A 23,157-nucleotide genomic window follows, 5' to 3' on the forward strand; every position below is an offset into this window, starting at 1 on the left:
TAAAATAAATAAATAAAGTAAATAAGAGAAAGAAGAGCGAGACTTGGATACAGAGACACACAGACACTCAGAAAGATGGCCAAGAAGACAGAGGAGCAAAGACTTGAAGTAATGCAGCTACCAACTGGGGAACTTCAAGAATTTCTGAATGGCTGGGGGTGTACCTCAGTGGTAGAACATCTGTTTAGCATGTGCAAGGTCATGTTTCATTCCCAGCACAGGAAAAGAAGGAAAGAAAGAAGGAACAAGAAGAGAATAAATTTTAGTTAAGTGACCAGGATTATGGTCATTTGTTATGGTAGCTCTAGCAAATTATACTTCATTCACAATGAATCTGGTCTTTGAGAGGGAGATACCAGAAAGAAGAAAAAAAGAAAAGAAAGAAAAAGGAGATATACCATCTTTAGGCATTTACTTTGTGCAAACCACTGTTAAGTATTGATGATACAAAGATGGTGTAATAAGCTTGCAAAGTAAAGATGGAAAGATATGTAAATAGGTATTTTTGAATTCTATTGTGGGAACCATTCTTGTTCTTTAGAATTTCCAATCCATACAAAGGTTATGTTTTACATTACTACTTCTTACTTTTTCTACATAGTCAAACTATCTATTTCAGTTCAGGAAACACCTATTGCTTACCTGCAATCTCAAAACATTAAGTATATTACTGGCAATATACAGGGGTATATAAAGGGGTTCAGAAAACACCCCTTTATTTACCCTTTAATCTTAAGGGAAAGATCATTGATGTTTTAGGGTTGAAGACCTTCATGTTTTAGAATATTGCTATAAGCTAAAAAGTGTATAACAGTCAATAATTCTTGGAAATCATTTTATTTTCATCATTTCAAACAAGTTAAATATCATCTTATTTTCATCATTTCAAACAAGGCAAATAAAAGACACTTCTTCACAGTACAAAGTTTTTTGGTGGTTTTTTTTTTTTAAGGCTTTCTTTTGTTATTGTTTATCTGTTTGCTTTTCCAGTACTGGGATTTGAACACAGGGCTTTGTGCTTGCTAGGCAGGCTTGTTAGGCAGCCTTTTTTTCTCTGGTTGTTTTGGAAATAAGCTCTTGCTCTTTGCCCAGCTGACCTGGACCATCACCCTTCTATTTTACACTTCTATTTATACAGACATATGCCTGTAGCTTACTGACAGGCATATGTCTTGTGAGCTTTTTTGTTGGACTGGCCTGAAACCACAATTTTCCCAATCCTAGCCTCCCAAGTAGCTAGGGTTACAGAGGTGAACCGCGGGGTGCCCAGTTGTTTTTTGATGTCAAACAAAATAATTATTCTGTGTGGGGATGGGATGTCCAATTGGGAAAGTCTTAGTCTGTTCATGTTGCTATAATAAAATACAAAATTGGGTAGCTTATTGACAACAGAAATTTTGGAAGCTGAGAAGTCTAAGATCAAGATTCCAACAGATTCTTTGTCTGGTGAGGGCTACTTCTTGATGTAACCTTTCATGGTGGGAAAGGTAAGGCAGCTGTCCGTAATTTCTTCTATAAGCACATTAATCCTATTCTTGAGGATTCTGCCCTGGTAGAATCTGTAATAATCTCCTAAAGACACCACACTGGCAATTAGGTTTCAATACATGAATTGTAGGGGGAGGGAAACACAAATAGTCAGACCATAGCAAACACAGGTTGGAAGTCATTTCAGGAGAAATTGAGACTGTCAGTCAACTCCTGTGTATGTGCTAGGAAATAAAGCCAGATAAATAATAATGCTAATTGTCTAACTGCTTTTGGAATTGTCCTTTCTTGTCACATCTGCTAAATGTGAGACCAGATCATTGTCAGATCATGGCAGAAGAATCACTGTAATATAGTGGAGTTCTGACTCTGTGACTGTGTAATTTTTGACTTTTAAAAAAAGTTTAATTATTGATCTAACTTTGGTAAGGAGATGATTGATTAACTGTTGGTTTCACTTCCTAGGCTTCTCACAATGGACTAAATCAAATAAATTCAATGAATCTCGTTGGCTTAATTTTGGTAGTCCAGGTAGAAAATGCCCCATGAAACTTGTCATGTTTAAATAATGTGTACTATGATTCATTTCTCTAAGATAAAGAAGAATTTTTAATGAGTTGGCCCTGGTTTGATGCATAGTTCAACTCTATTTATGGCCATGTAGGGAGCTGGCTGTAGGTCATTTTCAATAGGTTACAATGAACTTTATTAAAGCCCATTTAACACAAGTCACCATGGAGGTGCTGTCAACACAAATTCCAAGATGGCCTAGCACTTAGGAAATACTCAGGTCAAAAGCCTCCAAGAGCCAGGCACTGGTGGCTCATGCCTATAATCCTAGCTACTTAGAAAGGCTGAGATCAGGAGGATCTTGGTTTGAGGCCAGCCTGACAAGTAGTTTGAGACTCCATCTTCAAAACCACTTCAGTAAAATTGGCTGGAGGTGTGGCTCAAGCGGTAGAACACCTGCTTTGCAAATGCAAAACCCTGAGCTCACATCTGGGTCTTGCCCCCCAAAAAACCAGGCTCCAAGAACAGAAAACTATAATGAAGCCAGTAGGTTACAAGTTATTAGCAGCCATGTAGAAACATCTTGCCTTCTGCAGAGTGCAACAGACTTCAGGAACAGGTTCACATATGGCAAGTATAGACAAAGGCTGAAAGACCACATACAAGGTAACAGGGACCTTGTAGAAACATCTTGCTGAGGTCTGTATCTTCCTTACACCCTTTGACTTCACTCATCTTGGGTGGTAGCTGATGATCTGTTTTTGCCACACAGGTAATCTCATTTAGGTAAGTGTTAATCAGAGGGGTTCACTTCCATTTCATCTCAATGGTTATAACCCTCTCCATTCAATAGGAGGGAGATAAATCCTTCCACTTACTCAGTTATCACTGAGAGCTTACCATGGATGTTTCCTGCACTCTTTGCAACTTAGGTCTTTCTTAACTTGACTGAGATAGTTTGAGCAGGGTGTGGGGGTGGAAAGTGATGGTAAGGTGGCAAAAAAAGTGTATCAAAAATGTGAGCATCGGTATCTACTTGTGCCCAATATTGTGTTCAGCTTTCTTTGGGTGCTATTTCATTTAATTGAGATGAGAACACTGTAACGTTGTCTTGTTAGGCACACTATCTTACTGAAGAAACAGAGTCATTAAATAGTTTATCCAAAACTACCTAGGTACTATTTCTCAACGATACACAACTTCCTAATGACGCCCAGCTTCTTCAGTTAAAGTCCCCTCTGCTTCCTTTGTCATGTTTTTGGGAAGATCATGAAGCACACTTCTCTAAATGATGCTGCCCCATCTCTCTTGGGACCAAAAAGCTATGCCAATAATTCTGTATTTATTAGTATATTCTTATATGGCCCTGGGCTGTTTAGAAAAAATGAAGCCAAGACCCTGGTGGTAACTAAACATTTATATGTTTCTTTCAATTATGTATTTAGATTTAATTAAATGTGTACCTACTGTTCTGAAAATGCTTTTGAACAAGATTCTTAAGTTGTGCCAGGAAGATATGGCAGTGAGTATGAAGGGAAGTATCTCATTTCTGTGTCCTAGATTCTTGCTCAGCTTTTCTAGATAACTCACACGATGTAGCAGAAAAATGATTATTTCTACTGCCTTTCCTTAACTTTTCGCCAGGGGTGGTGGTGTTGTTGTATAACTAAAGTTTTAAATAGCTTTTCTTCAAGGATGGTAAATAAAAGTGTATTAGTAAACAAGTGGGTAAAATGGAGTACTCATTTTATTGTTGCATTTCATGGAACTCCAAGGAACAATGTGATTAGGTGGTTGCTTTTTAGAATTTTGCAGGTGAAATGTCTCATCTAGATATTAACCAAAAGACCAAAATTAAAATGGGTTTGGTCCTATGCCACCATTTTCTAAAATACTACATGGGACTATATGTATACCTGCTGTTGGTCAGCTTTCCATCACTGTGGCAAATGCCTGAGGAAAGATTCATCTTGGCCCATGATCTTCAGTCCACAGCCAACACTGTTGTTTCTGGGCCTGTGGTGAGGCAGAACATTTTAACAGAGAGGGAATGGTAGAGCAAATTTGCTCACCTATGACAGCCAGGAAGCAAAAGCCAGAAACAAAGGATGGGTGATAAGATAAACCCTTCAAGGGCACACTCCTAGTGACCCACTTCTCCAACCAGGCCCCACTTTCTACAGATTCCATTACTTTCCAATAGACCCTTCAGTTATGAATCCATTCATTCATTCACAAGGTTAAAGCCCTGTGATCCAATCTACCTGAGGCCCTATGTCTGAACATTGTTGCATTGGGGACCAAGTCTTCAACACACGAGTCTTTGGGGGACATTCCAGATCCAAAGTATAACAATTGAATTAAGTGAGAATATGCAGTACAAAAAGCTAAGTTTACAAGAGTTAAGTGAGCCTCTTGACTGTCCAAGCTCACCTTTCTTTTTATTGTATGGGTCTAGTTTGTGGGACAGGACAAGTATATTATAAAAGTATTTTTGAAATCTAGTTAACAGAATTGTGTAGGAGAGAATGTAAAAAAATAGACTCTCCCACATATTCTGATTCTCTGGGAATGAATTAAGAGCCAAAGTTTGTGTTTAAGAGGAGTAAAAGAGGTATATCAAGAGCAAGCAAAGTAAATGGCAAGATTATTTTGAAAGAAACCAACCAGAGAAGCATATGAGTGCCTCATCAATTTATTTCCTACTTCTTTTATGTGTTTGTAACTCAACAGTTGTTTTTTGGTGACTGACAGTTTGAGAACAACTTTGCTATATGATTTAGGCTTCCTTTCCACTAGATACAATTTAAGCAAACCCCATCAATTTTCCTGTCTGGATCAATAGATTAGGAAGGATTAGAAGAGTTTCAAAGATTGATTCTAAGATATCCCTCCAGCAACAACAAGCCATTTGAGGAGAAAGTATATGTCAAAAGGGGATCACTTAGTAATAAAGTGCTGTTGTCCTGAACAGACTGACTGAATTCAACTTCTCTACTGTTAAGCCAGGTAACTGTGGCTCACCCCTTAATACTAGCTGCTTGGGAGGCAGGTATCAGGAGGATCAAGGCTAGAAGCCAGCCCAGGTAAATAGTTGGTGAGACTCTATCTTGAAAATATCCAACACAAAAAAGAGCTGGTGAAGTGGCTCAAGTGGTAGAGTGCTTGCCTAGCAAGTGTGAGGCCCTGAGTTCAAACCCCAGTAGCACTAAAACAGAAGGCCAGCCTGGGGTACGTGGTGAGATCCTGTTTGAGTCTTGGAAACAAAAGTACAGCGTGCATAAGAGTCCATCACATAGAACAGTACCCTGACAATTCAGCCAGTACCATGATAAGACATATGGACTTATAAAGTTAAGACACTCACTGTAACACCATTTCCTGGCTTGTAAACACATGCATCAGGCACAGCATGTTGTAATGAGACCCTGGTTTGTGTTTGAGGATAATAGTATAAGTATATTAAGAACAAGCAAACTAAAATGGCAAGGTATTTTCAAAGGGACCAACCAGAGGATGATGCCTGTGCCTCATCAGTTTATCTCCTCCTTCATTTCTTGGGACCACATGACTTTGTCTAACAAGAGAAAAGGTACATTTTCCTCTATTATCAGAGAAAAAAGGCAGATCTTTTGTAACACTTAATTCTCTCTTAAAGTACTCAAGTATTTTCACAAGGACATTTCCTGGGTCTTCTTTTAGTTATAGATCTCTGAAAATTCTACCAAGAAACACAGACACCAAATTCAGCATGCAATTTCAGGAATTTATAGGCTCCAGTTTAAGAATTGCAAGCACTGCAGAAAACCTGGTGGTTGGGGTGCATTTCTATTCCACCAAATGAATTTCAGTTGATTACAAAAAGACTGTTTGTTACATGGAACCTGACCATACTCATCTGTAAATAAAGGCTTCTGAAGAGGTTAACAGTGTTGAAAGCAATCTGAAAAGCTAGGTGTGGTGGTGCACACCTAAAATCCCAGCACTCAGGAGGACGAGGCAGGATTGACTTGGAAGTCAGCCTGGGCTACACAGTGAGATCTTGTTTCAAAAAGAAAAAACAAAACAAAAAAAAGTGAAACAGTGAACCTACATCAAGCTGCTGCGAGGTGCTTAACACTATTAAATGTATTACAAACATCATTTTAGTCAAAGTCTGAATAGATGCAAAGTTCTTACTCAAGATTAAGTAACTTTCCCAGAGTTAGCTTAACAAATAATTTGCATGGGTTATACACACAGGATGTCTAAGAAATTCACTTGTATTTTTATTCTGATTGATGCCTGAGCTCCAAAGTTTCTGTACCCATACTAAGAGTTGGTCTAGCAATTAGAAATTGTGAAAAAGATTTATGTTCATGTCTTGAAATGGTGTTAACTTTTATTTGTAGGCCTTTAACAGAAATGTAATCTGGGGGAAACACAAAAATAATACCCTCTGCTTTCACATAAACTGAAAACTCTGTCCATGGAAATAGCTGTAAGCATCAACATACACAATGCTTATATTGTCCTATGCATACTTATTATAAAAGCACAATGTACAAACATATTCCCTCATCCATGTAAACTCTTTTAAGTAGTTTAAGGTATATACTATTATTGCTAATCAATCAGCAACCTTTATCATTTTCTCCAAAATTATAACCTAATACTATGGACAAAGTCCAATACATTAACTTTGCATTCAAATAGTGTCAAATTATATATACAAATGTTTACAAAGTGGAAGAGGTCAAATACCCTTCCTGAATGTGACATTTACTTAAAATATACTTGTACCTCTTGGAGTGGAGGATATAGGACAGGATGAGAGGCGTTGCTTCTAATGCATGCCAGCAAATTAATTTTGGAACCATGTGAATGTTATGGATCCAAAACCAAATGCAATAGCAATATGCTTAACATTTTGCTGTTACATTATCTAGTAGACATTTGCTTTATTATTACTTGCTAGGAACTTCATTTAATGTAGACATCTGCAAAGAAAACCTTACCTAAAAGAATGATTCCAATTACTTGAAAAAAAGTTTATCAATCTTAGCTTTTTACTATATACTTGATGTAATCCATCTTGTTCTCAAATAATTTTCTCCACAAGTTAGACATCATTACTCTCAAAAATTAGTATCAAGTATTATATGCATTTTTAAGTGCTGTTTTATCACACTCCCAAACAGGTAGTTGACCACCCTAACAAATGAAGTAGACCAATGTGGACACCTATAGTAAATTGCCCAAGATGGTAACTTGGTTCCAAGGTCCATGACTTACTATATTGCCCATATTGGAGGGAAAAAAATACGAACCCTATCATTTGCAAACTAATCCACTGTGTAGGAAGCCCATCCCTTATCAAACCTGAGGCCATAGTTTTACAGATAAGGCCCACTAGAAGATTACATTTGGAAAATGGATTAGCCCAAACTTCACAGCACTGCTAAATGTCCTAGCAAAACTTTGGGTGTAGAGGTACAAAGATTTGTCTGTGTGGGCTTGGACTGCTTTCCTGCAGCCTCTCCCACACAGGAGTCTTTGCTTTCCTTCCTCTCCTAATAAAACTTTTATTGCTTTGTGTCTCAAAAAAAAGATTTGTCATATGTATATCTAAAAGAAAACATGGTATAGTCTTACATTGCTTAAAACCTCAGTGCACATTCCAAAATTAAAGCTTATTCAGTCTGGAGTTAACAGAAATTATTCCGATCTGAATCCAAGTCTGGTGAAACTTTGAGTCCCTTCTCAAGTTTCTTGTAAAAAGTAATTATGGAAACATTTACTACCACAAACTCTTGCTACTATTCAAAGATCTTCACGACCTGATGGAGTCACGAAGATCTAAGTCCCACTTCCTACATACCAGTTTTCAAAACTTCTGACACTTAAACTTTATCAAGGTTGAGGAGGAACCTCCTGAGGAGATCAGTGGCAAGAGTGGTTGCCTAACATATGAGGACTGGGTCAAGCCCTACCACCACAAAAACAAAACATTCACCAGATTTTTGACTCTGGTAGCGCTGAGGGAGTAAAGTCATTACTCAACCCTTCATATTAAGAGACTAACTATCCTCATCTCAGATGGACAAACACCTCACCTCCACTTGAAAGTAGCAGCAAAGAAATGATACACAAAAGTGAACCAGGTTAAGTATTTCTATCCCAGTAATCCCTAAGCATTAATGGTTCTATTCTTGGTTTTAGTTGTCCTGTGGGACAAAGTAGGCATGTAACTGTTATTCCTTATCCTTATTACCTGGCAGTACACCTGCGAAGATGAAGTCCATGGTTCCATCTCTTATTATTACAGCTAAAACCAAAACCAAAATATAACTGTTTTGTAAACACAAACTCATGCCTAAGTTCCTCTTCATTTTTATCATAAATCACTGGTAAAAGCACAACATGGAAAAGAGATAGGCAGTAGTTGTGAAATTTAATTCTACTCTCAAGCTTCAACTGTATGGAGCCTAATGGTGCCTGCTCAGTTCTATGAAAATTGCCTACCACATACTCTACTTGAAAATGTTTCAAACCACTCATTTCATGGTTCTCATTTGGCCATGAGTTCCAAGAATGCCAATGGAAAATAAATTTGTAATATGGCCATGTAAAGTCTCCATGTGTAACTATGAAGTTCAGTATGAAACATTTTCTATTTTTTCCCTCTAGGATTCTAACTAAGGCTTAAAAACCCAATGAACAAGTGGAAGTTTCCCTCTGTACATGGCTTTTATTATTTACATAATACAATATAGCATCAATGCTGAGTAGCATGATTATGTGCAATACATAAATATGAACTATCTGTACACATCTGCAGATCTAACTTAGAACTAAGGTACATAAAATTGAAAGCAAAACTGAATGCTTTAAGAAAGTAAAAACTAGGACTGAACACTGCAATAAATCAGTAGTGCCCCGTGTACATACTTAACTATTTACAGATGAAAACAGGCATTACCACAACACTAACTATACTCATTTATATATAAAAAACACAAGTTTCATACATCACAAAAAACCTCCCATTATAACACAGAAGTGGTATTACCAGACAAGCATCAGTGAAGTATACTGCCTTTTCTAGTTGTTATTGTACAATGCTGTAGATAATGCAGCCCATGCAATACACCCAAGAACACTAGAGTCCTACACCCAAGTACAATTAATATGATAAAAGCAGCCCTCTGCAAGTGGTGCTGGATACCACTAAGAAGTCTACTGCAGCCATGTTGGTTATGATTTTCCATGCAGAAGGGTACAGTTACATAAGAACTGAAGTCTTTAAAAAGCTTTAAACATTCTTTCTTGAACCAAAACATTCAACAAAAGGTGCACATGAAAAATTAACTGTTCAGATACCTTTGCAACTTAAAATTCAGATGCATGTTATTCAATAGAGCTGCTGTAATGAAAACCAAACGTAGAGTTTTAATTTCTTCTTGTAAATAAATCAATCCTAGTGCAGTTCTGTGCTACACATTTTTGTAATAATAACGCAGGTATCTTCTGGTGCCGGCCAGCACAGTAAGCGTCAAAGATTATCTCAAGACCCTGTTGTTGGCTTGATGGTTTTACTTATAACCAGCTGAGGTGTTTACCTCTTGCAGCATGTCTTATGTGAGTTTTTAGAAGACCAATTTAACCAGGCTTACATATGGCACCAAATACTGGTTTCACAGAAAGGTCTGATCCTCTTTATAGCTTTCTTCCTGCTTCCAAAGAACATGTGGAAATTAAGAGGGTGAAGTTTAACTATGGTAGAAGTAGACTGCCAGTCCTTTTCTGGTGTACCATTTTTTAAAAAATACAGGCACATAACACTAGCCAAAGATTATACCTTGATTACATTTCCAAAAGGCAGATATGCTGCAAACATGCAGAGATTTTTGTTTGGCACATGGGAACTAAATTTCATCCCTGTAATCTGTATTTCAATTTGCTGTGCAGATTTTCATCCAATTTTATTCAAGGGAGGGCATATACATTTTGTAGGGCTGTATCTATCCAATTCTGCCTGTAACAAACACCCAAACATCCTAAAATATCAATTATTAAGACAGACAAATGTAAAGTAAAACTCTGGAGAACATCAAAGGAAAATGGCCATGCATCTGCTCTTTAATGTTTTCCTACTATATATTAACATAAAAACAAAGTTTCAGTCTCTTCACAAGTAGTAATTTATATTCTCTGGATTTTTTCAGCCACAACAACTGGATTCTCTTTCCTGATTTTTGCTGCAGCTTCTGCTTTGTAATCATATGGACAGTTGTGCTTGTCAGAGTAACGGTGAAGTCCACAAAACAAATTTCCACATCGGCAGTCAAACCCTGTATAAGTAAGAGAAAACCACATCACTTAGGAGCTTGTGACAGAAGGAAAGAAAGAGCCCTCGTCACAACAAAAAAGGAACTACTGCTTTGCAACATGAAAAGACTGTCAACTCTTGATACAATCTGTCACTTTAAATTGTGAAAGAGCGCTAACCTACTCTGACGTGATGAGAAATTCAAGTAACTATGCTTAAGTCTTCCTTCCAAGGGCAATAGGGACTGCAAAGCAAACGTACACGGTAAGCCAAAAAACCACACTGACAAAGTAAAATGGACTATTTGTCAGTCAATTCTACCAGGTATTTTTCTTCTATTGATTCCTGTAGATATTACAGAGGGTAGAATTTATACAGGTTCTATGATCAGGCTGACAAGAATTAAAACCACAACCCTAGCATACCATATGGTTTAAAGAAAGGAAATAAAAAGCATTTAAAACATTTCATGGCTAACTCCAAGTAGGTGCTTACTATTATGTTAGTTTAGCTACCTTTTCTCTATCTGTAACAAAGCAAAGACTCAAAAGGGATGAATTTTTATCAATCCAATAAAGGAAAATAATTCAGAATGCCAGAGGTTAACGATAATCCTATGACTAGGGAGACATGGAAATTAAACCCAGCTTCTCAAGACCATTAAACCCTCCCAGTGTTGCCCTTTCTGGGAAGAATGAAAGTCAAGGTGTTTTTTTTTTTTTTTTGAAGTTTAAGAATGAACAGTCCCTGACAGAGTAACCAAGAGCTCTGCTAATTGCAAGCAGTAAGATATACAGTGCTAATGTGTTCTTAGTACCTGTAAGGCCAACTTTCTTTCTGCACATGAAACATCTGTTCTTCTTTGGTTTGGGCAACTCGGGAGCTTTTTCTTCACTTTGAGAAGTACTTGGCTGAGAAACTGATGGACTGGGCTGAGTGACAACTGAAAAAAAAAGTTAAAATTTAAAATTTACCTGAACACCACGGAACAACCATGATCTAAGTCAAAAAGAAAAGCATTTAATAATGGTAAGATTTATAGAATGTTCTTTTAAGTAGCCATTCTTAAAATAGCAACTTTAAGCAGTATTTTCCATTCTACTTTATTAGAATTTAAGAGAATTGCCTTCCAAACCTATGCAACTGAATGCTCCTCTATCTTCTATGAAAGCGATTACTAAGAAATTCCTTTAAACTTGGTCTTAACAGCCAGTACTAGAAAACAAAATCCTAAGTCTGTTTTAAAGACCTGGGAAAGACTGATTGTATGCTTAGGTTTTCTGTATTAGCCAGTTCAAATGCATTACTTTTTACTAAGTAGAGTATTTGGTTAGAAAAGTCATTAAAGGTAGAAGATTTGTTGGTGAAATTAGCAAGTTTTGGCAGTCATTAATTCTTCAATCAGATTCAGATTCAAGAGTTTCAAGAAAATTGCTCTGCCATTTTCTGAAGTGTATCATGTTGTTTTACAGAAAAATCTGTAAGACTTTTTTTTTTGAGACAGGATCTATGCATTCCAGGGTGGCCTCATAACTGGTGGTCCCCCTGCTCTCACTTTCTGAGTGCTGGGATTACAGGCATGCATCACCATTCTTGGCTTATAAGATTTTTTAAAACTTTAAAAAAAAATTAGCAAACAGTGTGCGTAAGTTTGTGAAGCTCTGACTTAAGAATATTAAGCATTTTATAGACGGAACAGTATGTTTTAAAGCATGACTTTTATTTTTACTGTTACTTTGAACAGTGAGACGATCTACAAAAAGTCCCAATTTTCCACCTACAAGAACCCTAAGTTTTAGTTCACACTGACATCAACAGAATTTGTGACTTAAAAAATGTTCCAGACTGTATAAAAGCCCAATTTTCACATTAGCTTAAGACAAAATATCAAGATTTACTTCTACTTATATAAAATCCAACTATACCTGAAACACTTTAAAATCATTGATTTAATATTAATTCAAACCCCAAGAGCAAATTTATGAATGTAATGCTAAAAATCACTACCTAAATAATATGCTAGCATCAATGCTGTTAGTATATCCAAGCTTCCAGAGCAAGCAGATTGGTTTAATGTCAACCTAAACTTCCCAAATTTATCATGTATTGGCAATGCCAATGTATACAGTGGGATCAACAGCCTAGTTAACAGAATCGTACTCTACGTACTTCTTTTTCCTAAGCTACTGTAACAACCTTAATGTAATTTTTCTTGATGCTATGAGGGTAAATATCTGGGGGCATGGTTGTCAGCCATTTCCTTGCTCACACCTGAAAAATTAACAGTAAGCTCATCAGACATACAAGGAAGAATTGGGGTGTGTGTGTGTGTGTGTGTGAGGGGGAGATATAACACAGAAAAGTTTCACAGAATGTCTACCAAGTAATAATAAATGCAAGACACAATTCTAATCCAAAAATGAGCGAACAAGATCAGTTTAAAGAAAAGGCACATCACAAAGACATCTGGTCAGGAAACTCATTTCAGATATCAAATCTAAGTATAGAATCGTCTGTCACTTGATGACCAAAGAATTTAGCTTTATGAGATTGATACTGCACACATGAAATTGCCTGTTAGCAAAATCAGGTCTTCAAAGCAGACTGCACAACCACTAACACTGTTTTTTATATTGCCTTCAGTCAGCACTCTACCAAGAACAAATGAACTGATCTGAATAACTATGTGCACAAATAATGCTGAGTCTTCTTGGAACACCAGGGCACTTCTACTTGTGCTATTAGCACAACCTCAAAGCCACCACCTATTGAAAACCAAAGTGCCCTTCCGTGAGTTTTAAAGTCCTACAACGTATGTGATAAGGATCCAAGACCTTTCCAACTACAACTTTTAGTGTTCAGTATGTTCTTTTGCTTGAATGCTGTCTGACATTATCGTGACTATAGTTATTATTATTTTTTTTGGAAAAGCAAAGATTTACTAGGGCACTATCAATGAAAAATGACAGGCAGCTAGCAAGGTAACACAGCACCCGAAGTTACTTTTTATTATGTTTTTTCTTTTTGGCCTTGAAATTTTTGTTCCTAATACATCCGGTCTCCAGATTACAAACCTGCTTATTTGTAGACATTAGGATAAGGGTGGGGGATACATAGAGAAGAAGAGAGAGCACTGACTATCTTATACTCTGTGATACTAGTGTTTTTGCTTGGCCTGTATGTTATAGCTCTCCCTCCTCTTTGGTCCTTCAATGGGAAGGAGAAACTCACACCACCAACTTTCTCATGCTACCAAATTCAGAACTGAACTAATATTAAACAAAAAGCATACCTGGCTCTGACACCTCTGTTTTCGGGGTAGTTATTTTGTCCTCTCTTGAAATGCTCATTTCTGTCATTTGTTGAGTTACAGGCAAGGCAGCCACAGGCACATTTCTATTTGAGTTCAAGCAAACAATTATTTTTAAAGATGTTAAGGGTACTTCTTTTTGAGATAAGCTGTCAGTTCAACTAAATTATGTATTATTTCCAACATGATCAAATGGAGCTACATAACCTAAAATTCTGGAAAACACACTGGATGCCCAACATAAATGGTTGAAAATAAAGAAAACAATTCAATAAATGGCTCATCAACTCATGGCTGCATATTTGTATAAGTATGTATAATATTCCATCATAACAACTAGTAATTTTCAGCTGTGCCTATAAGGACAAAAGGAGCAGCTATGTTGAAAAACCTTGTGTGGCACTGTAACAGTCTGCAGAGTCTCTCTCTCTACAGTCCCTAAACCTTGATTACAAGGATATAAAAACACGCCATTTTCAACAGTGTCCTTGAGGAGGATATGGAGTATGTTGTGATTTATAGCTTTACTCAAAGAATCAGATATTAAAGGACATTGGAATCCTTGATAGTGCAATGCACACAAAGCCAAGGGCATCTGATACTTTAACACATTATATGAAACAAACATCTTGATTTCCTCTTCGCATTATAGAAATTGTGAAATGTTAAATCTTACCTTGATTTTTCAGATGTGCTGCCAGCAGCACCTTCACAGTTGTTTAAGCTAGCGTCTGCTCTTTGTACAGATGCAGAATCTGAGGTAGGACTGTTGGAACCACTAGCTGTCCCTATTTAAAAAAAACGATTTGTAAGAAACAAATCAACACTAAAAAAACTTACTTAGTATCAACTTAGTAAGTAATAATACCTGCATTTAATTTAGCAATTTAAGCACTTTCACTGCACTGCAATCCTACATTTAAAAGTGAGTATCCAAACAAAAAATATTTTAAGAAGTCATATCCAGCGCGTACACAAAACATCAAAATAGAAAACGGAAAAAGCTAGATGCTTGTAGGTATTCGTTCTTGATGTAGTCATGTCAAGTACTTGGGGTGATGCTTTAATTTAAAGCTCTTGTCAGGTCTTCTCTGCTTGGGCTTTCAGCATTCTCAGTCTTGGGCCCCAATCCTTGCTTCTATATTTCCTCTCCACCAGTTCTTCAAGTGTGTTTTTTCTTGGAAGCAACTTACCCATTGGGCTCATTCTGCCACTATTCTGCTGTCTCTGAAGATGTTCTTTGTAGCAAACAGAGCACATTCCATTTGTCCTAGGATTGCCATAAAAGCCACATCCTGTACTACACAGCATGGGCCCTGGTGTCTGGTTAGTCTCCTGAGCCATATTTTTCTGCTATAAACAAAACAAAGCAAAATTTTAGAAATTAGCAAGTCATCAAAATAAAATTAGTATTATAATCACCACTTTACCTTTGGTATTCCTAAATATCAAGTCTACCACTAACAAAAGCCCAAATTCTGTTAATCATTTAAAAAGTGAGTAGAAATAGCTATGAATATTGGTGCCTTTACAAAACAAAGAGCATGAGAGGAATTGTTTCAGGACCAAATTCATTAAATACTAAAATGCATTATTTTACCTGTTACTGTTCTTAAGCTTCAATTTGTGGAAAGGTCAGCTAACCAAATTCTAATCAATTTTGGAAAATTGTTATGTTTACTCTCCGCTTTCCTGCACTATTGGCAAACCATTTCAAATGTTGTTTTTAGTTAATTAGCTAAAAACATTTTAAATGGAACTGCAAAATGGGGATAAAAAAATTAACATAATCCAACTACTTATCAGTGACATTTATTAGTGGGTTCTTTAAACTGGCTGAATATTGGATTGAGCCCTAAAATTTTCTTAAAACTAGATATGGACATATTTGGGTCCTTTAAATAATTTGACAATTTTGCTGTGAGGTAGGCATCTATCTCTATTTGTTTAAAGCCAGAAATCTGCAAAGTACAAATTATCAATCACAAATATCTCAAAAAATTATAACAAGTACTTGTCTTCCTCACATCAAAATATAAAACCTTTTCCAGCTCAAACTCAGTATCATCAAAGGCAAAGCAATATGAAAACATGAACTTTCCTAATTGTTAATATGTAACTTTATGTGGTAAGCCTATCTGTGCTTTTTCAGAAGTTCTGTTAAAAATCAGCACAAGTAATGTTATGCTAAATCTATTAAGTATTCCTCTGGGTAAAATACAGACTAAGAAAAATTATTTTTGAAAGGAGTGTAAAAAAGGTAGTATGTATGTGTGTTTGGGGGGGTACTAGTGGAAGGGAGGAGGGTGAATGAAGATTAAAATGAGGATGCATGGTAAAAACTCCTTGCAATTCCTTCAAGTGGGGCAAGGAGGAGGTGGGTGGGGGGAGAGATGATGGGGGTTATCTAATCAATGTATAAGCCTCATCGGAATTGTCACTATGAATCCCCCCCACAACAAATATATCCTAATAAAAAAACACCTATGTAAAAGGCATCATTTGACAGCATTTGTGCGCTATGTAGCTAGTGTCCACGCATTTTAAAAAACTACTGTGTACTAGAAAATGTCTTTTACTGAGTTTAAGTAACTTTTTAACAAGTATTAACTAAACAAAATTCAAAAACCCCTTGGGGTGGTGTTACAATCCATATGATCTAGACAGAATCCTGACAACCATTGCTCCCTCAAACTTTTAAATGACAGCAGTCTTTCCTTTTGTTAGCAAAAGGATACTGTAATTCAAGCAAATCATACTTGGATGGAGAGTGACCAAGATGTGCAACTTACTTAAAGCAATAGTATTTACTTAGTTGAACTGTCTCTTTAAATAGTAAGTGGAATTTAGCTGACTCATTTTGGAGCACTTAAGAAGTTTAATAAACTCAGTTGGTGTTTTTAAATGTTGAATGTAACAGGAGCAAAAATGATTCAAGTAGTAAATTATGTATTTTCATTCCCACCCATGCCCATGTCAATCTGTACAAAAAGTTGAGCCATTCCTTTAAGTCAGCTATTTATGCTAGCTCACTGCCTATCCTAACTTTTACTGTCATTTAGCATTAGCTTTAAAAGTACACTGCCAGAACTTTTAAAACCAATCCGTGGGTCCACATTAATTTTAGTTAATCGTAAACCTTGAACTCATACACCAGGACATTAGAATCTTCTATAGGGCTTCTCATTCTTTTAGTTTTCCCCCCTAGAAAGCCAGCTTTTAAATGCCATCACATGTGCACAGCTTGCCTTAATATTTCTCAGAAGCTTAGATCACATGGGAGGGCGCTTCAGCCTGTCACAAGGCTGCAATGTGACAGGCTGAGCTGGATGGAGGCTCTCACATAAAGCCTAGTCAACAGGGGCCTCTGAAATCAGCTTCTATTTATATCTCAGAGCTTGCCAACTCCTACACAACCCCAAGAACTAAAGATACAGCTTCATATATGTAACATAATCAGGAAACAAACAAAAATGCAATTAAGGCCGCCAGTTTTTCCTAATGTAGTGAAGATTAGAGAACAATCTCAAATCCAACCTAGAAGATCCAAGCATCATTAATCACTCACTAAACTGAAAATAGTCAGGGGTATTTATTTAAAAAACAAAACAAAACCATAAAACTAGGCATTAGTGGAGAGAGCATGGAGGCACAAAGAATCCTTTAGTGGCAATTATTCGAGAGGAGTATGTTTGCCACTAGGTATTGCATTTCCTTTCTATTTGTTTAGAAAAATACAAGTTGTTATAAACTCTTACCAGGTATAGCTGGAGTACATTATTTTTAACAAAGTTTGTGGGTTTTTCTAACTCATAGCTTTTTAAAAAGACCTCAGTTAAAAAAAAAATCCTCTAACATAACGTCTGAATGAATAAAGTGCTTTTACACCTATGGAATACTTGTTTCAGGTGCAGATGCTGTTTTAAGAACACCAACTCACCTGGGGGAGTCGAGACCCGTTCTAAGCTCTCATTTGCCATAACTAAGCCAGTGACCTTGGGCAAGTCCTTAATCTTCAGAGTCCCTCTGCCAAGGGGAGTACATGGACTTTTAAAAGCACCTTTGGAGACTTAGTATCAGGTCTCAGAGACACTTCCCTCCCACAAAAGGGGGGGGGGGAGGACGCATTTTAAGAAAAAACTTGAAAGGTAAAAAATTACAGTATTTCCACCAAATGGGGCTATAAAATCTTACTTTGAAAAAAAAAAAACACCTTCAAACGAGTGAAATGCAAGTCTAAGGTTTTGGACAAGAGATTTAAGTACAGAGCTCTTTGACCTATTATACCACTTCATTTTAAATAGCTCCTCTAGCAATATCAGCTGAGATTCAATCAGTAGAAAACCCGACCCTTCCTCAAAACACCATCTCCGAGGAGGCGTGGAGTGGGAAATCGAGCAAGAAATTTCAAGTTCACGCATGCACGAAACAAAGGGGAAGGCGCTCCGTTTCCTCCATGAAGAGCACCTCGGAGAAGCGCAGCGACGTCGGCAAAACTAAACTACGACCCAAGAGAACCCTGGGCTCCGGGTTCCAGTGGGTTGAGAACAAGTTGGGGTGCCACTGCTCCCCCTCCCCCTCCAGCAAACGCCTAGCTCAGCAGAGCCCAGCAGCACGGCCTCCTCCAAAAACCCCTGAGTCATGCACAACCGCGGCTCGGCAGGCCGGACGGGCCCCGCTCGCGCCGATCCGGCCCGGCCCGATCCGAACGGCTCGTCCATCAAAGGGGCGACCCAGGCTGCGGGGCCGGGGGCGCGGCAGCCGCCCCGGCCTTTGTGGGTCGGGGACCGGCTGCCTACGCCAGAGGCCCGCAGTCCCGCTCCGCGGAGGCCGCACGCCGGGCGGGCATTGTTCCCCGCCCGTGCGAGGGCGAGCGGGGAGCCGGGCGTCGGGCCACTATGGCAAGATGACGCCCCCGTCTTTGTGCCTTCCGAGCCGACGGGCGGACGGGCTCCTTCCCCCGGACGCCGCCATCCACGGCCCGCTCGGGCTGAGCCGGAAGCCCGAGGCATCCTGAACCCCTCCACCCCGCCCCCCACTGCCCACCCCAGCCCTGCCCGGCCCGCCGAACCGGCGCCCGCCCCCAGCCCCGCACCACTCACCCTGCGGGGGCCCGGATGCAGAACCAAGCTCGCGCGTGACGGACGCCGGGGCGGTGGGTCCGGGCCAAGGCCTCCGGGAAGGGCGAGCCGGATGCCCTGGAGCAGCTGCCGCGGACCGAAGCGGGTCGGGGCCGCAGGCGGAGGTGGCACCGCCGCCGCCGCGGGGTCCTCCTTTGTTCCTGCAGCAGCGCCGAGCGTGCCCGGGACACGCCGGAGCTCGGAAAGTGGGAGGAGGGAAGCAAGGGGGGGGCAAGAGGAGGAGGCGGAGGGAGGACCGGAGGCCGCGGCGGCTAAGGCTGGTCGAAGCGCTTGCCCGTCGTCGCCTCACGCTTCCACCGGCGGCGGGCTGAGCCGAGGAAGGGGGTGAGGGGAACGCGCGCAGCGAGGTCTGGACGCCGGGAGGGCCCGCTAATGGCGGTCTCCGTTTCTTCTGCCACCGTGGGGGAAGCTGCGCGGCTCCGAGGAGCAAGCAAACCCCAGACGAGGCGCACACCGCTCCGTGATCCGACCGACTGACGCTCGCCTTCCTCTGGGCTCTCAGGCAGAGGGAAAGAGGGGCGGGGTGCGGGGAACGGGGGCGGGGCCTATGCGTCAGCGAAAACCCTGTCGGCTGCGACCGGCAGCGCGGTGGCGTCACGGGCTGAGGCCCCGCCTCCGTTCTTTAGTCACGGGCTGGGGGGGGGGAGGGAGGGGTGCGAGAGGCGAGGGGCGGTCTGGCTGTGGCCGAGCTGCTGTCTTGCAAAGCCAAGTCACTCTCCCGGCGGCCGGCCTCTGGGTGGAGCTGGAAAGAGCGAGTCCTGTGGAGGATGCGTTTCTATTTTTAACCCGGTTGTCTGCCCTCAGCCTCCCTCCTTCGGATTTTCTCACTCAAGCCCGCTTTTTGCCGAGTTCTCACGCTTTGTCTCCAGTCCCGGGCAGCTGTACACCACTGCTCCCTCCCCCGCCAGGAATTAGTTAGACGGATGCGGCTCCAGAAAAGGAATGGCCCCTTGGCTTCTGGGTCTCCTCTCTTATGAAGCCTCCCTCTCCCCCGCCCCCCATCTTTTCAGTTCCAAGGTCCAACCTGAGCCTGGCCCTGAAGCCGCCGGGAAGGCGCGGTGCAGGGGGCGCCCGCCCGCCCAAGGTCACGGGCGGCTGTGCGGAGTCAGGAAACGCGCGCCCGGCTGGCTGCCAGGCTTCGCCTCGGCGTCGCTGTTCTGAACAAAGTGTTTTGGCCAGCAGTGAGGTCCCTGGAAATGGACTATTCCAGCAAGCAAAGCGTCGTGAACTAGGAAAGCACCAAATGTTCTACTGGAGAAATGCAGCGAAGGGACAAACAAGCCAGACCCGAGGCCAGGAGTGGAGATCAGCCAGGAGTGGAGCGGGAGGAGGCGCAGGAGGAAGTTGAGACCTGAGGCAAGGGCCCGACTAGTACGAAAGGGGGACTTAGCTCCGAAGACTGGGAGCCTTTTCAAACCACAAACCAAAAAAAAAAAAAGATCTCCACTACACAAAGAAATGTTCAGGGCCGTATAAGCGGCCATTAGAACGGAGTGAGAGGTCTCCTTCCTAAAGCGGGTAATCAAAAATACACCCCCCACCCCGGGGTGATTATTTAAAGCTTTCTAGGTTTCTACACCACCCTCCCCTCCCCCCTTCCCTTCGCCCTCCCCCTCCCTCCCTCCCCGCCCCCCCGCCGGGATGAGTATTTCCAGCTTTCTAGGCTTCTCCCTGGGCATGGTTTAGGCTGGTCTGGGGTGGAGCTCAGGAGCTTGTAGTTTAAAGTTGTGCTTCAGGTGATTGTTACTTGTAATGTGTGTTTAAGGGGGTGCCACGCTGGGGCTCTGCCAACACTGCCAAATCAACACAGCACTCTTCCACAGAAAGCAAAGTACCTGGGACATAACTGAACATGTGTTTAAATGTGATTTCAGATTAGAGACTCAAGTAGTTTGGGTCACTGGTCCCAGGAGCATGGGAATTTATTTCCTTAAATTAGTCAATAAGATAATAAAAATAGCAGCTACCATTTATAGGCCATTTTCAGTGCCAAATATTTTCCATTTAGGGTCGCTTTAATTCTCAGCAGTAATTCACTGAGATAGGTACTACTTTCATGTCCATTTGTAGGGATAAGGGAATTGGAGCAAAGAGACTTGCCTGGTGCACTGAAGTATAGGGAGGCAATGGTGTTGAAAAAAAAAAAAAAACTTTTCGCCTCCAGAATTTTAGTTACAACAAACAAAATAAGATAAATTCTTAGGCATAATTGGAAAAAAAAACTCTAAGGGTAATAAGGCAAAGCTGTTTATTTAGCAATATTTATTCCATAATATAGATTATGTAGTGCTTGTGGTAATTCATCTTTTCTACTAATCACTTATTGTGCTCTTTGATACTGTTTCAACCAAGAGTGCTGCTAGAATTAGTCCAGACAGAGTAAGATTCCTGTCCAGCAACTGTTTGCTAGTGGTTTTCAAAGTGTGGTGCCCAGGCCAGATTATCAGCATCACTTGAGATGCTTGTTAGAACAGTGAAGTGATAGAGCACTTGGTGCTAGGTCCTGGGTTCAATTCCCAGTTATGAAAAAATCAAATATTCAAACAAAACCCCACAAGGGCTGGTGGAGTGGCCCAAGTGGTGGAGTGCCTGCCCAGCAAGTGTGTGGCCCTGAGTTCAAACCCCAACACCACCAAAAAAGAAAAAAAAATCCATAAACAAACCCCCACAAAATATGCAATATAATGCTCCTAATATTAACATGCAAAGGACTTTATTCTACAGTGATTAGAGAAGGCCAACTCTGGGCAGAATCCAGCCTCTGTTAAAAAAAAATAATAGGGAAAGTTGGATGTGCTTGAAATGTGATATTACCCATTAGTTGTTCAAAAATGCCTTTTATAGAATTTCATTACATGGACGTAACAAGTGACTGGCAACAGTCCATTTCCTAAGTACTCCTTGAAAACATTTTCTATTATCTTGTTTTCCTGGATGTTATTATCATAAAGGGGAGAGATACCTCACAAATATATAACTCTGAATTGGTAAATATTTTGAAAGAAAATTATCACTTTCTGTGGGAGCATATAGGTAAACATAATGGATCCTGAAAACTCACCCAAGTCTTGAGTTCCATCCACCCCAAGCACCAATGGGGCCTGGCTTATTTCCTTAGCAGAGATAACCTGTGGTAAAAGACTGTGTCAGATCAGGAAATTGCAACAGTTTGTATTCGGCTTAAGAACTTGGGTAATGTCATTGAAGTTAACTTATTTCTTTCTTTGCGACTAGAGAATGGGTCAGAAAGGAAACTGATGATTGGAGAAGAGCAATTGTAATTACATTTCTTGGAAAGTGGAGACTGGCATCCCTTTAAAATAGCAATGTGAGTTATTAGTCCACTGTAGAATAGGAAAGACTTGGGGTTATTTTATCTCGACATGTAACTTCCCATTACAGAGACAAGAATTGCTTCTGTGACATTATTATAACACCTTATTATGGATAACTGTTCACTTCTCTCTGTACCTAAGGAGAACTTGGGAAACAACAAAACTTTACTGTGTTTTAAAAACTTTTGGGTATCATTTGATATTTATATAGTACCCCTTTTCCCTTCCCTTCTCAATCTCTTCACAAATTTCAAAGCTCAAGGTAAAGCAACTCAAGTTTTTAAAATTATTTTTGAAATGGTTAGCCAAAAGGATTACAGTAGTATGTTGAGAGCAAATCATTTAAAAAAATAACATAGTTATTTAATTAAAATGTTTCCCTCTTTAATAATTAATGATTAAATAATAAAGTATTTATAAACTCAATAATGGGTTGTATTTGGACCCAGAATGACAAGTGCTTGGCTGATTTTTTTTGCCAGAAAGTAATAAAGCAAGTTGTAGTTATTATACAGACCTTTTGGTAACTTAAACAACTTACTTATTTAAAGATAAAGATTAAAGAATCTTTAAATAAGTTGCATGAAGACTTTACCATATTAGAGAAGACTGTCTGACACAATTCAGATATTATCAACATAACCATAAATAATTACTATTCAAAAGAGCAAAAGTCTTGCAAGGTACTTTGGCCTCAAGAACTCTAAATCTTTGTGATTGTACAAACCAGGGGAAGGATGTATGTATTCTCAATTCCAGTAATTAGCTCTGGGATTGCCTCAAGAACAACACTTTGGAGCATATCATAACCTGGGCTCATGGGTGGTGGCGTGTATTGGGAGGATGCTACAGAACTCTGATTCTGTCAGGCAACAGAAAAGGATGATAGAAGGGCTGACCATCAGGAAAGGCAAGATTCAGGCAGAAGACTGGCAAGAAAGAAGTGGACAGAGGAGGCCCCTGTTCTGGAGGAATGTGGATACTAGGCAGAGAGCCAAGGACAAGTGTCTTAAGTTTGTGTAATGTTTTTCCACTTACAGTGCATATTTAAATTCATTAAGT

At 39.9% G+C, this 23,157-nt stretch overlaps 1 protein-coding gene across 1 annotated transcript; it reads right to left on the reverse strand.

Annotated features, from left to right (window-relative positions):
• Positions 1-8,708: 8,708 nt before the first annotated feature.
• Zfand5 (zinc finger AN1-type containing 5) lies at positions 8,709-18,854 on the reverse strand. Its single transcript, XM_020185790.2, has 6 exons — positions 18,722-18,854; positions 14,813-14,972; positions 14,296-14,407; positions 13,602-13,705; positions 11,127-11,252; positions 8,709-10,331 (listed from the first exon to the last, which is right to left on the reverse strand). Exons 2-6 carry the CDS (start codon positions 14,961-14,963, stop codon positions 10,183-10,185), a joined length of 642 nt encoding a protein of 213 aa, XP_020041379.1. The 5' UTR covers positions 14,964-14,972; positions 18,722-18,854; the 3' UTR covers positions 8,709-10,182.
• Positions 18,855-23,157: the final 4,303 nt, after the last annotated feature.

The sequence above is a fragment of the Castor canadensis genome, chromosome 13 (assembly GCF_047511655.1).
Source record: "Castor canadensis chromosome 13, mCasCan1.hap1v2, whole genome shotgun sequence".
Lineage (NCBI taxonomy): Eukaryota > Metazoa > Chordata > Mammalia > Rodentia > Castoridae > Castor > Castor canadensis.

Coding starts and splice junctions, on each gene's coding strand:
- Zfand5 (XM_020185790.2), bottom strand. CDS start 14,963: ATGGCTCAGGAGACTAACCAGACACCAGGGCCCATGCTGTGTAGTACA. Junction 13,706..14,295: donor AGCACATCTGAAAAATCAAG/GTAAGATTTAAC, acceptor GAACTCAAATAG/AAATGTGCCTGTGGCTGCCT. Junction 11,253..13,601: donor AACAGAGGTGTCAGAGCCAG/GTATGCTTTTTG, acceptor TTTTTTTTTCAG/TTGTCACTCAGCCCAGTCCA.